Genomic DNA, 14087 nt, shown 5'->3' with positions numbered 1-14087 from the left:
GAAATCCTGTTCTCGGCAGTGTAGTTGTCGTTGTGAAGGTAATGTTGAGGTAATATTTATTTTTTCAGATGAGATCCTGTTCTAGGCGGTGTAGTTGTTGTGAAGGAAATGTTGAGGTGATATTTATTTTTTCGATGACATCCTGTTCCAGGCGGTGTAGTTGTTGTTGTGAAGATAATGTTGAGGTAATATTTATTTTTTAAGATGAGATGCTGTTCTCGGCGGTGTCGTTGTTGTGAAGGTAATGTTGAGGTAATATTTATTTTTTCAGATGAAATCCTGTTCTCGGCGGTGTAGTTGTTGTTGTGAAGGTAATGTTGAGGTAATATTTATTTTTTCAGATGAAATCCTGTTCTAGGCGGTGTAGTTGTTGTTGTGAAGGTAATGTTGAGGTAATATTTATTTTTTCAGATGAAATCCTGTTCTCGGCGGTGTAGTTGTTGTTGTGAAGGTAATGTTGAGGTAATATTTATTTTTTCTGATGAAATCCTGTTCTAGGCGGTGTAGTTGTTGTTGTGAAGGTAATGTTGAGGTAATATTTATTTTTTCAGATGAAATCCTGTTCTCGGCGGTGTAGTTGTTGTTGTGAAGGTAATGCTGAGGTAATATTTATTTTTTTCAGATGAAATCCTGTTCTAGGCGGTGTAGTTGTTGTGAAGGTAATGTTGAGGTAATATTTATTTTTTCAGATGAAATCCTGTTCTCGGTGGTGTAGTTGTTGTTGTGAAGGTAATGTTGAGGTAATATTTATTTTTTCAGATGAAATCCTGTTCTCGGCAGTGTAGTTGTTGTTGTGAAGTTAATGTTGAGGTAATATTTATTTTTTCAGATGAAATCCTGTTCTCGGCGGTGTAGTTGTTGTTGTGAAGTTAATGTTAAGGTAATATTTATTTTTTCAGATGAAATACTGTTCTCGGCGGTGTAGTTGTTGTTGTGAAGGTAATGTTGAGGTAATATTTATTTTTTCAGATGAAATCCTGTTCTCGGCGGTGTAGTTGTTGTTGTGAAGTTAATGTTGAGGTAATATTTATTTTTTCAGATGAAATCCTGTTCTCGGCGGTGTAGTTGTTGTTGTGAAGTTAATGTTAAGGTAATATTTATTTTTTCAGATGAAATCCTGTTCTCGGCGGTGTAGTTGTTGTGAAGGTAATGTTGAGGTAATATTTATTTTTTCAGATGAAATCCTGTTCTCGGCGGTGTAGTTGTTGTTGTGAAGGTAATGTTGAGGTAATATTTATTTTTTCAGATGAAATCCTGTTCTAGGCGGTGTAGTTGTTGTTGTGAAGGTAATGTTGAGGTAATATTTATTTTTTCAGATGAAATCCTGTTCTCGGCGGTGTAGTTGTTGTTGTGAAGGTCATGTTCAGGTAATATTTATTTTTTCATTGCAAAAAGACGATTTAATTTGATATATTTAAGAAGCGAATGTACGAAGAATTCTCCGTTCGCTTCTGGGCTTTGCCTCATCCATATTAAACAATAAACTACTGTGTGAACATGAAGAATGAGTTTGTGGTTCTAACCTTCGTATGGAGGGAACGAATCATCGACCTTCACTTTCACAACAGGATCTGAAACACAAACAAATCCGTTAAATAAAAACGAAACTTTCAGGAAGAACAAGATGTCGGTCCGGAGTGAACGTCACGTACCTCGGGTGAACCGACCGTAGACCCGCTGTGTGAGGGACGGACTCTCGGATCGACCGTGTTTCCTCCATCGAAGCCGCTCGTGGATCCCAGGGTGTTCGCTTTGTGATCTTCCACAGAGAGATCTCGGATCATCGCGCATCGTCCTCACTCGAGGACACTGAACACGTGACTGGAGAGGCTGAAATATTTCGGAAAAATAAAAACACGTGATCACGAAAGTCATCGATTCACGGTTTCTCAGCTGCAGATTCGCGCCACCCCAGTCAGGTGAATGACGAAACAACTAGGAAAACTAATTAATTGATCGTGTTACGAGAAAAACGACCAAACCGTTAAAATTATGAATAAAATGATGAGATTAATATTACAACTCAGTGGCCAACCGGAATCACAAGAATATCAAGTGGAGATGCAGCCTCTGGTTACCTGGTGGCAACAACACCGTCGTTATTACATCACTTCCGGTTACCAAGAACGGTGTTTTGGAATGTGCCGAGTCTGGAATCTCATATTTACTATTATTCTGTCCTCACGATGCGTGACTCTGGACAGATAGACAGGGAGAAAAACACTGTCCCACACGTTTAACATTCACAAGATAGAAATCAAACACACTCGTGTTTATACACCGCACAACATTTAACATTCGCTGTTTCTCTGTTAAACATTCGCTGTTTAATGTGCGGTCCTATTTTTATTTCCACAAGATTCGGACTCTCTTAATGTGTCCTCTTTAAGATTGGGATGTGGAAGAAGAGAACGGAATAAATAGTGGGGGAGGGTAGAGGATGGTTGATTGTCTTGAATGGGGGGAATAATGAGGAAGTAATGGAAGAGGGGATGGATTGAGTTGGAAGAAGAAGAAGCGGAAGAAAAAGGGGTTAATAATTTGAGAATCACAAGTGAAATCCAATCAGGTGTGAAAAAATTCCCTGTTCGGTCTTCGCAGAACAGAGAGGTTTATAATGAAAGACACGGACCCAGTGTTCATTTAAGGAAGCCAGGTTGCACGTCCCAGCATCCTCCGATCCGAGGTGACTGCCGAGATACGTGTCCACTGTGTTGCAATGTCATCGTCATCCACTGGGTGGTGATATTCAAGAAGATCACACCTGGAATGGAAGAAGGGGGACCAAGTCAAAGGGGAAAAATATGAGACACTTCGGTATGGGTGGTCGGCCCCATTGTGATGTCATAGACCCTGTTGTGCTGCCAGGGTATTCTAACTTACGCCCCATTTTACCCCCTCGACCCCATCCATAACAATATTAAAGAATGCCGTGTCACACTCATCATCCAACAATTATCCTGTTATTCCTCAAAACGGTTAACCACTTCCTTCTCTTTTACTTTTTTGTCGGCTTTAGGGTAAATGAAATATGGCTACCAAACCATGTGACCTATGACATCATATGAGTGAACCTTTTGTTCCTCACGGATAGGCGGTCAAACGAGTAAAGTTTTTGCCTCGATCTGTTCAGCCGCTTCAGAGGAAGATTTTAAAAGGCTTTTTTTTGTTTAAACAATACGGCTGCCGAATCATGTGACCGAAGACGTCATCAATTTTTTTCTGAATTCCATTATAGCCTGAGATGACCCTCAAAAACTTTCATACTGATCAGATGTGGTGTTCCACATCTGCAATTATGACGTCAGAACGAAGGCACCCATGACATCATTAAAAAAAATCACACTTATTCCCCATGGAGGTTTACTTGCCGTGTGTTAAGTTTCAATTTTTTTCCTTGGTGCGGTTTCAGAGCTACAGAGATCAAACGTTTTCCCGTTTTTCCAACATGGCTGCCACATCACGTGACCTATGACGTCATAATTATGATTAAAACATTCTACATGAGTAGTCGCACCAAAGGTGAAAATTTCGTCTCAATCCGACAAGCGGTTGCAGAGAAAGGCACGAAAGTTCTATGCGGACAAACAGACAAAGACAGACAGAGAGACAGACAAACAAACGGACCCAAACACAATACCCTCTCCTTCGGCGAGGGTTAAAATATCTTGTGATGACGATTACGATGATGTTGAACTCTGAGTGAGAATAATTCTAAATTTAACAAGTCTGAAGACGACGATGGTTCACGAGCGGTATTTGACGATGTCGATTGTTTCAGAAGTCAAGGATGAGACAATGTGATAATTTTTGACCAAGTTATAAAAATGATCATCATGTGGTAAGAGTGACGGGTTATGAGCTGCAAAATGTCGAAAACCCGGTTTCGTTCAACAACTTTCAAAATTTGACCTTTGCATAACCTTTAAAGGTCACAAAACAATGTTGTGGACATTAAAATAAGGAAACAGGATACGTGCTATAGCTTATTGGAGTTAGTTCGTCGAAGAAGGTCGAAAACCCGGTTCGATTCCCACAACTTTGAAAATTTGACCTTTGTGAACTTTAAAGGTCAAAGGTCAAGGATTATGACCTTTGGTGCAAAACTTCCTCTGGAACATTCCAGGAACAATATAACGTCATTTAGGCTATATGGCATTTCGCACTCCTCGGATTATCCATAGTTTGATGAAATCAGCGTGAGAACAAACTTGAAGGGGGCGCCACGGGCAAGGTGTTCGAGATAGAGCAAAATGGTTTCAAGACTTTAGGCGGGGAATGACCTCAAGATTATGCATAAAAAATATTGTCATCCGAGCTCTCAATCAGTAATGTTGAAAATCAGTCTCTTGAACTTCTGGGCTTCACCATCAGCCATGACCTTTCCCAGGCCAACTGCATATCAAAGTTGGCCTCCAAAGCCAGCCACAGACTCGGTATTCTCCGTCGATCCATGTCTTTCCTTGAAAAATCCGAGGTACTCACAGTCCACACAGCATTTGTCCATACATCAGTGGAGTTATGCTCTCCGCCATGGGCTGGCACCCCAGCATTACATCCCCTGGATTCTGTGCAATATAAAGCTCTGAAAGTTATTGGAATTCCCGTGAGGAGGTCGAGGGCACAAGGTCTGTTGGTCTCTCACATCTCAGGTAGGTCCGTGGTCTCTTTGTTTTCCACCGGCGATTCTCCAACATTGCTCCCTCTGTTCTCTGAGTCCTCTGACCCTCTGTCAACATCACCAGGATGCTCGTGTTCCTCCACTAATCCAACCCTGGATAAACTTCCAAAATCCAGGCTGACTGCACAGCTCAATTATTTTGCTCTTCCTTTCTCCCGTCTCTGGAATAATCTCCCAGACTGCAGTCCTTTCTCACTCTTCCCTCAAGGACTTCAAGCAGGCACCACCTCATGTCATCCTCCATCCTGACCCATTATCTTTATTACCCCGATTAACCCCTCCAAACCCAAATCCTCTAACTTGTTGGCTTCAGTGTTTCCTCCTATTCTTGCTCTGCTTTTCCTGTTTGTGCCCAATTGTTTCCCCAGTAACCCTCTGTCAATTCAACCTTGCTCTCCCATGAGCTTCCTCGATGACATGTCGGTTGCTGCTGCTCCTGCTGGCCAAGTTGGGATAAGAATTTTGAGTTAGTTTATGGTGGCGGTGATAACTCACCTATCCTTTGCCAAAGGACACATTGGGATTCACCAACTTATGCCAGCAGACGGTACACCCAGCCTAACGCCCATCCGAGGGATGGCGCACCGGTGATGCGACACCCTGCCTGCCAAACACCAGTTGGATCGTTTATAGTCGGGGCAGCAATCAAACTCAGAACAGACATTTCAGAGGCAAGTCCACGACCTTGTCAGACTTTTGACACGTTGGGTGATGCAAATCGAGCATCTGCTCAAGGTTCCTCTCAAACAAATGGGAGTCAAACTCTACGGAGTGCGCAGGCCAGGCCGAAAGGCTTGTGTTTCAATCCCATCCTTGTTTTGCTCATTGAGCTGTTAATTCATCATTTGTGTCGAAGACTGAAACTTTGAAATTGTTGCTCGACGACTATCCCCTCGGGCCTAGGCCTCGGCCCTTGAGGGTTGTTGCTTCTCCTTTTGAAGGATCTCTCTGGTTCTTCTCTTTTTTTTTTCTTCCCTTTACATTTCAGGATTTGTTATTTTTCACCTTGTGCGGTTGAGCGTTGGACAACATGTCAAACCATTGGTCTTTCTCACTCATTTTTTTTGTCTCTGCCTCCCCCGTCTCTCCATCTTGTCTCCTCGTGCAGAAGAACGGTCGCTGAAAGTAGCCTTGGGAGTATGGGGATAAAGAAAGGGGATAAATAGAGATCGAAGGAGAAAGGGAGAGGAGTTCATAAAATGTGATGGATGCTCAATGTGGGCCAAGTGAACAGGAGGGGAAGCGGAGGGTTCTTCGTGTTGCAGGAAGTTTGAGGAAATCGTCCACTTGAGGATGGTTATTACGAGGTTTAAGGAACGGAGAGATAATTTGCAGCCAAGTAGCAGAATGTGAGAAATTTGTAGATAATAGTTGGTTGTGGTTGTGGAGTGAGGTTGCTGAGGATATTGGAAGTGGTGACGGTGCAGCAAGGGCAGGCAGAGATAGAGGTGCAGCGGGTGCAGGCAATGGTGGTTGTGCACTGAGTGGAGGCAGTGGTGTCGGTGCCGAAATATAAACTGTTAGACATGAGGTATGGGAGAGAGTTTTTGTGGGTGATGAGACAATTAAATATGGAGATTCTTCATCCTGCAGGAAGGATTGTAGACACAGGATTCTGTGTAGTTGTGAAGGAGCAGGAGTTAGGGACGTTGAAGGAAGGGTAAACGATATTGTATCGGGTCACGGCAGGAAGAAGTTGGTTGTGGTTCACCTCGGTGTGAATGATGGAGGGAAAGTTTACTCAGAGCTTTTGTAAAATATATACAGGATATTGGGTAAGAGGCTGAAAGCAAAGGGTTGTGGGGTCATGTTTTCTGGGATCCTCCCAAGATTAGGAAACAATATAGAAATTGTGAGCAGAGCAATAGACGTTAACCTATGGCTGGAAGATTGGTGTGGGGAGGAAAGTTTACATTGAACAAGCAGTGGGAATCATTAAGGGGACAAAGGGAATGTTTCCGGAATGATGTCCGTGTGTTAAATAGAAAGGGGGCAGCAAGGTTTGCAGTGGGAATTGAGGAAGGAATTCAGGGATTTTTAGGTCAGCAGAGGGTGGGGAAGCTACAAAGGAAGGAACGGATGAAGTAATTGGGATGAGTAAGACCAGGCAGGAAAATAGGATTTCAGGAAAGGAAAAGTTAAATACATTCTATACCAAGGCCAGAAGTTTAAATAATAAGATGGAAGAGCTTGAAGCTAAAGTAGATAACGAGGAGTACGATGTAGTTGCAGTGAGTGAGACGTGGTTTAAGGAGGAGAGTAACTGGAGGACAGGATTAGAAGGCTCCAAGGTGTATCGGTGTGATAGGAAGGAGAGAATAGGAGCAGGAAGGAGGAGAACATGAAGAATTCAAAAGAACACGTGGAAAGGGAAGAGTATTGGAATTCTGGGGGATTTTAACTTGCCAGGGATAGATTGGGTCCAGGAACAGGGAAAGGGAAGAGCAGAGGAGGATTTCCTAGTTTTAGTCCAGGATTGCTTTTTAACACTTTTTTTAGTTACTATATCATTCTGTATGTTATTTCATAGTTTTGATGTTTTCACTCTTATTATACAATGTAGAAAATAGTAAAGGATAGGGATGGCCGATGGCTCACAAGGAGCTCCTCCGCCCTTTGTAAGGGGCAATGTGAGGAACATTGTTATTTAAACAACAAACCATCCCTTATCCTCCGCAAACCACTTTCATCCCATTTTATTGAGGATCTGAAATTCAATTATTCTCTTGCTGAAACCAACTCAACTTGACACTTCTGACTTCCTGGAATCAGACTCTCAGTTTTGTCAAGTGGAAACAAATGTTCATCAATGTGTCACCGGAACCCGATGAAGTCCGGCGCTCGTCACCCTCAGCTCTTCTTGTGCCTCTCGTGTTCCGGCGACGGAAGGGTATTCCAACATGGCGGCTGCTTGGTCCCCCTGCGCATGCCGCAGCTTCGCTCTCGTTACATCTACACAACTCAGTGGGTGAGACGCTCTGATCTGTTCACCTGTATTTTGTTTTCTTTATCAACGATTTGATATATTCCCCCGAAAAAAGATAACCGACAGAAACTAGAAAAAAAAAATTTTTCAAAAAAAAGATGTAAAAACAGAGGGATTAAATCTCAAAAAAAAAAAACAAACAAGGTAGGAATGACAGCACATTATGACGTCACAATGCTCTTACGGATTACCGTCACGACATCTTTTGACATTATACTTTTGTTGTTGATTTGTGATGGACGAAGAAGAAGAATAACAATGGATTACCGTCACAATATCCTTTTGACGTCGTTCAATCAAAATCCCCACAATCAAAGTAAAATGTCAAAAGATGTCGTGACGGTAATCCATTAAGAGGATTGTGACGTCATAATGCGGTGTCATTCCTCCCTTGTTTGGTTGTTGTTGTTGTTTTTTGAGTTTTCATCCCTCCATGTTTTTTACTCGGGTTCCAAAAGGAAACGTTCATGTGTGCCGTGAGCTGTTCGGCTTTGTTTTATTCCACGAGCTCATCTCGTATCATTTCATCGGAGAGAGATCTCTCTCTGAACTCGCAATCTCACGTAAACCAGCAACAACAACAACAAAAGGCTTTTCTCTGAAAAAGGCTGTTAATGCGGCAAGAGGAGCAGAGTGCGTGTCCTCAGCGACTGGGGGCGTATAGAATAAGCGCTGCCCTTCTGCTCCGAGGCGGTGCATGACTATGAGCAATGCTCGCTTACTCACGTCCGAAAGTGCCTCGTCATTTGCTGCCAGCATGAAGTTCTCAAGCACACCTGTCCAAGACGTATCGAAGGCTCACCTGGACTTTGTAGGAATGCAGCCGGTGGTGGAAGAGCAAGGTGAGCCATCCTCGCCACTTTCCTCCACCTTTAACGGCGAGTTGCTCCCCTCGCTCTCCACTCCTCTCACGCGTCGCTGCTGCTCCACCTCCTCATTTCCGGTCCACCATGAATTCCTCAACATTCACCTGACTCCCAACATCACACACCATATTGTGTTGATTGTCTTTTTTTCTTCCAAGTTCAGATGTGAAATCTTTACATTTTTGGACAAAAACACCGAGCAACAAACAAAGCAACATTTCATCTCGAGTTCTTCGAGGTCTTGAGAACACAAGAATGTGTCGCAATAACAATGAAAACCGATTGGTGACAATAACTCGGTAAAACGAGGACAAGTAGATCACAGTTTACTGGTTAACTCAACACTAATCGGGGGGGAAATGGAGGAGCAAGTCCTGAACAAGGCAACAACCAAACAAGTCAGCTTGAATGGGTTGTTGGTGGTAGTTTTGTGGACGATGATGAGTTCGGTGGTCAGCTCGGAGAAGGTGATGTTCTGTTGCCCGGTTGAGAGGGAGCGACCATTTGTTGACTACACCCAATGAGACACCGCGTCCTGATTCAGAGGTTCCTCCTCCATTAATGACCTTCCTGTAGTCTCATTACGCGTCGTATCCAGTGAGGGTTCTCCTTGTCTCCGCTCCAATTGCTGACATGGATGTTCAGTTTCCCGGTGTACCTGTCGGAGTACGCTGTGATTGCTCTCACGGCGCCGATGTTGCGCTTCGGCTCGGGTTTGGGATTCTGGAGGTTTTTCTTCAATTCTCTGCAAGAAGATCATTTCGGTGAGCTGGCCTCTCCGTTCCATCCCGTGGCGTGTATCTTCGTGTGGACGTTGGTTGTCTCCACATGACGGGCGTTCCCAATCGGCTCGGGATTCCTGATACACGTCTTCATTTTGCTCCTTTCTTTGTTGGCTTTCCTGGACATCCCATTCAGATTTTTGGCACGACTGATCCATTACCGGGTGTATTTGCAGTTTGTAGAACTGAGTCGGTTTGTAACATGAACGTTCATCTCGGAGTTTGGATTGCTCGAAGTTCAGCGCAGGTCTTGTATGTGACAGTTTGTTTGCCTGGGATGCACCAGGTGGAGGAGTGTTGGCATTGACCTCGATCGCTCTGTGCAGGTGTAAGGCTTGCTGAGAGGTCTTCTGTTGGACGTGCAGCTTACTCTGTTCGGTCATCTGCCGTTCCAGCTCCATTATCTGGAGTATCCGTTCGTTTTCCTTCTTTTTTTGTTTGCTTTTCTTGTTTCTGTGTTTTGATTGTTGACGTGACATTTCCACTGCCGGGCGTTCCTGTTCGCCGGACCCTCTCGATTTGGAGAGCGGATGTTCCTTTTCTGATTGCCGTGCAGGTTGCGTGTGTGAGGGTTCGATTGGCTGCGATACACCTGGGAGAAGAGTGATTGTCCTCACCCCAGATACTGCAAACAACTTCAAGGCTTCCTCACGCTCCTTCATTTCAAGTTCATTGGGCTGGCACGTCTCTTCATTTGGATGGCATTTCTGTTCGCTGAACCGCTTGCGGACGTCGGTTGATCTTGGACTGCATTCTGGCTCCATCACGTGTCCTGAAGGACCGACCAATTAAAAGAAGTGTTGATTGAGGACATGAGGGATTCCAGGGGAGGGGACATGGGCAAAGACAGTTCTTGGGAAAAAAAAAAAAAACAACCACACAACACTCCTTGACGAGACTCCCACCAACAACACTCCATACTCATGCACACAATCATCCATCAATGCTCAAGCTACCTCAAAGTCCTGACAATATTCCTGCACCCCTCGATCTCCAATACCTCCAGGTGTCTATCTAATTACAATTTAAATTAGAATCCTGACACCTCACCTGGTAGAATCATGACACTGAGGGGGAGGTCAACCTGGGACGGAATCAGCAGAATGTACCAACCAATTAATGTGTGTGTGTGTGTGTGTGTGTGTGTGTGTGTGTGTGTGTGTGTGTGTGTGTGTGTGTGTGTGTGTGTGTGTGTGCATCCAATAATGTAGTTACGTTCACCTGTAAAAACAGTAAGTTCCAATGTTGATGCGATCCTTGCCTGGCGGAGGTAGTGGCCTCTTCTTTCCAACCACCGAGCCGTCCTTCCTTCTCTCCACGGGACTGTCCTTCCGCTCACCCACCTTCTTACTAAACTGAAGGTGATACTTGGAGTTGCACTTGGAAGCTGCACACAGCAAAGCAGAGCGTTCCATCAGAGCCGACAGCTTTGTCCGGAGTAGCCGCGCTCACGGTTTGGGCAATGTGGCCTTCGCAGGCTGGCATTCCATCTGAATAAAATATTCATCCAAACAACTTTCTGCAAACTTGTTGCAGAAAAAAGAATAAAACAAAAATTGCAGGAGTTTTAAAGATTAACTGTAACAGATGATGAAAAAAAAGCAGACTGATTTTGAGGTGCATGAAATGGCAGCAACGGCCGATCAAATTAGCGGCGCGCGTTCTCCTCCCGCCTCAAACAAACGACTCAAAGTGCTGGATAAAATGAATTTTTATTTTTAAAACCTTCACCTGTTTGATGGACAGGAAGATCTCCTGCACCGTCATTGGGACCACCGCCTTGGGAAGGAGTGGACGGCTTGTTTGGACGAGGAGGTGGGAGACTCTGGTCTGAAGAACCACGTACAGCAGTCCTGCAGGAAGCAACACACCACACAAATGGAAGAGCAAACAACAGCAGGTCCTTCCAAAATTTTACAGCAGTTGTCATCACCACGTATGTTCAACCTCTCCGTACCTTCAGCACATTCCTTCAGATTCTCAAGTCTCAAGAGGGCTTCGACCAAAGGGGAAGAATCATTACCGAGGACTTTCCTTTCCAGCATACATTGTGGATCAACTCTCACCTGGAACTTCTGAAGGCGCGGAATCTGTTGACGATGACTCGACGGGACAAAATTCCTCTCTCGATACTTCAGTTTGGATGGTTTGTGAGAGCCAAGATGCAGACTCCATTGCAACATGGCAGTTGGTCAAGGATCAAATGAAAAGGACAAAACAAGATGTCGTGCGCGTCGCACGATACTTGGGAAATCCCGAAAAACGAATTTGACCTGAAGAACAATTAATTGGTGGTTGAATTCAATGACCAAAATGTGCAACGAGTCTTCAAATTTCAAGTTGACGAGATGAAAATTGAAGATTTTAGAAATCCAATCGAAGTTGTGGACATTTTGCCAATCCATCCATCCCTCCATCAGGACCATACTCTGTGCAGAGCGTTGTTGCTGCCGAAGCAGTCTCCTTGGCTATTTGGCACAATCCTGGACGGGTCACCACTCCGACACAGTATACCAGCAAGCCGGCACTCATTTAGCCAACCTCGGAAGGATGACAGGCAGAGTCAACCCCACCTGGTAAAAATTCAACAGCCGAGTGGGATTTGAACTCAGGATTGCAAGATCCCAAGTCCACCACCCGAACCATGAAGCCAACACCAGGCGTTTGTTCAACGTTGACCTCAAAAAATAATTGGTGGTTGAATTCAGGGACCTGGCGTACAATAATTCTTCAAATTTAAAGTCAATCGGATTGAAATTGATGATTTTTAGAAATCCGACAGAGTTATTGACCTTTTGACCTCAAAATCGGATGGCTTCTTGCCGATGACCAACTCCACCATTGGGTGAAGTTTCGTGAAGATCGGTTCAAAATTTATACCTTTTGCCAATTGCCACCCAAACAAACAAGACCGAATGTTGCGCGTGACCACAACCGATCCGCTTGGGAAATCTTCCATTTTTTCCCCAAGGAATGACGGGTTGTTCACCAATTTATCTGTTGCTGTTTGAGAGTGTATTTTTTTACTAGACTAAATTGTCGATGAAAGGATTTGAAAGGGGAAGGTTGAGGTTATAGGAAGGTTGGAGAAATGGGAAAGGGTTTGAGACGAGGTAGGAATAGAGGACGTGACAGGAAGGATGTGAGATGGAGCAAATGGAAAACGTTGGGAGGAGTGCAGGGTGAGTTCAAGTACTCCGACATTTTTGGAACTGAAAACAAGATGTCCCCCTTGGGCCTCACCGGACGACGTCTGCATTCTGGACTCCAGTCGTACACGGTGTGGACATCCTGTAGTGGGACACCATTTATCTTGTGGTTGTCTCTCTTTTTTAACACCTTACCTTCAGGCATTTGTCCAAACTTCAATTGAGTTTTACTTTCTGTGCACCAAGGCCCCGAACATCTGAGTCCTTGAGACGATTGAATTTTTGACGCAGACGGGTTTGGAGGCTTTTGGGTCTTCTTGGTCAGAATATGCCAACGGTACACCTCAACATCAGGGGGCCCATGATCTCACGTTCACCTGCAAACGATTAAACAGCAGCTGCAGATAATGACACTCATGAACGCATTTCATTCAACTCGGATGGACAATCCAGCAGAGAGTAATTCACCGCCAGGTTAAACGAGTAATCCGACGACTAATTTTAAATTGGTCACCACCGGCTTTGACACCAAACCCAAATTTTTTTTACAAGGCATCAAATTTCAAATGGAGCACCTCTCCGCCATTAGAGCATTTAAATTGCATCAGACGTGGCAATAAATGGGAGTTATTGCTGCTGCCAGGAAGCTGGCTCGATGGCGGAAGACGCCGTTTGCAATTTTTCCGCCTTCATCCCTTCCCCATTGAGAATGCCGCGTCACCTGGGCAACTTGCTTGTCACAACACCTGTTTCAAGAGACATTGATGAACATTCAAGAAGTTGGAAGATGCAGACAAATTAAAGGCAAAAGGTCATTTGGATGAACGAACCTCCTTTATGAAAAAAAAAAAATTCTTTCCAAGTTTCAAACAATATTTTGAAAATGGCTGAAAGATCACAGGTGTGATTCAACAACCGTTGGATTAATTATTTTTCTTTGCAATTAGATTGCATTCCCTCCCCCACCCCCTCCCCGATTTGATGTAAGTTCGTCGAGTCGCTTCGACGAGCGATGACTCTGCTCTCACGTCTGATCGTGCCTTGGGTGGTGTGGAGGTCCGTGGCTCGAGTCTCCAGAACTGCAGAACTGATTCTTGTTCAACAAAAACCCCTTCAGTTGTCTCTTTACTTTGAGACGAGCCAATACACCTGGTTCACACACACACACACACACACACACACACACACACACACACACACACACACACACACACACACACACACACACACACACACACACACACGTTCCACAATGAAGAATCAAATAAACCCAAAAGAACAAAAGCATTTCACAAAACCAACACAGTTACAGCTGCAATCAACTTCAGGATCAGTACTCGGACCATTACTCGTCATGATTTACATCAATGATTTGGATCGTCCGGTGAAGAGTAAGCTTTCCAAATGTGCAGATGACACAAAGCTTGGAGGGAAGGTGGATAGCAGAGGAGGTGGTGATCAGATACAGGAAAGTATTGATACTTGTATAGATTGGGGAAAAGATTTGGCAGATGTAATTTAACCTGAGCAAGTGTAAGGTGTTGGGGATGGGGAAGAACAATGAAAATGGAGATTACAGGATTTAAGGGGTAATTTTGGAGCATGTCACACAGGAGAAGGATC

General features: G+C 44.2%; 2 protein-coding genes across 9 annotated transcripts in view; both read right to left on the bottom strand.

The window, feature by feature from the left end:
• The window catches only part of LOC147008081 (uncharacterized), a 65656-nt gene that overhangs the window by 38308 nt on the left and 13261 nt on the right, over nt 1–14087 (bottom strand). The gene's annotated exons all lie outside the window — the stretch shown is intronic.
• Nucleotides 1–14087, bottom strand: part of LOC147008082 (uncharacterized) — a 30603-nt gene that overhangs the window by 12541 nt on the left and 3975 nt on the right. For all 6 annotated transcript variants that reach the window (XM_085865677.1, XM_085865674.1, XM_085865675.1 and 3 more), the window contains 6 exons: nt 13493–13613; nt 11047–11168; nt 10577–10702; nt 8470–10087; nt 1653–1830; nt 1524–1571 (listed from right to left, as the gene is read on the bottom strand). In XM_085865677.1, the coding sequence (XP_085721803.1) occupies nt 9045–10087; nt 10577–10702; nt 11047–11168; nt 13493–13613 (1412 nt within the window). In that variant the 3' untranslated portion in view covers nt 1524–1571; nt 1653–1830; nt 8470–9044. The remainder of the gene's footprint in view (nt 1–1523; nt 1572–1652; nt 1831–8469; nt 10088–10576; nt 10703–11046; nt 11169–13492; nt 13614–14087) is intronic.

This window comes from Eptatretus burgeri, chromosome 22 (assembly GCF_056783735.1).
Source record: "Eptatretus burgeri isolate ZD-2024b chromosome 22, Ebu_testis_v1, whole genome shotgun sequence".
In the NCBI taxonomy this organism is placed as follows: Eukaryota; Metazoa; Chordata; class Myxini; order Myxiniformes; family Myxinidae; genus Eptatretus; species Eptatretus burgeri.
This window is presented reverse-complemented; position numbering and strand designations above follow the sequence as displayed.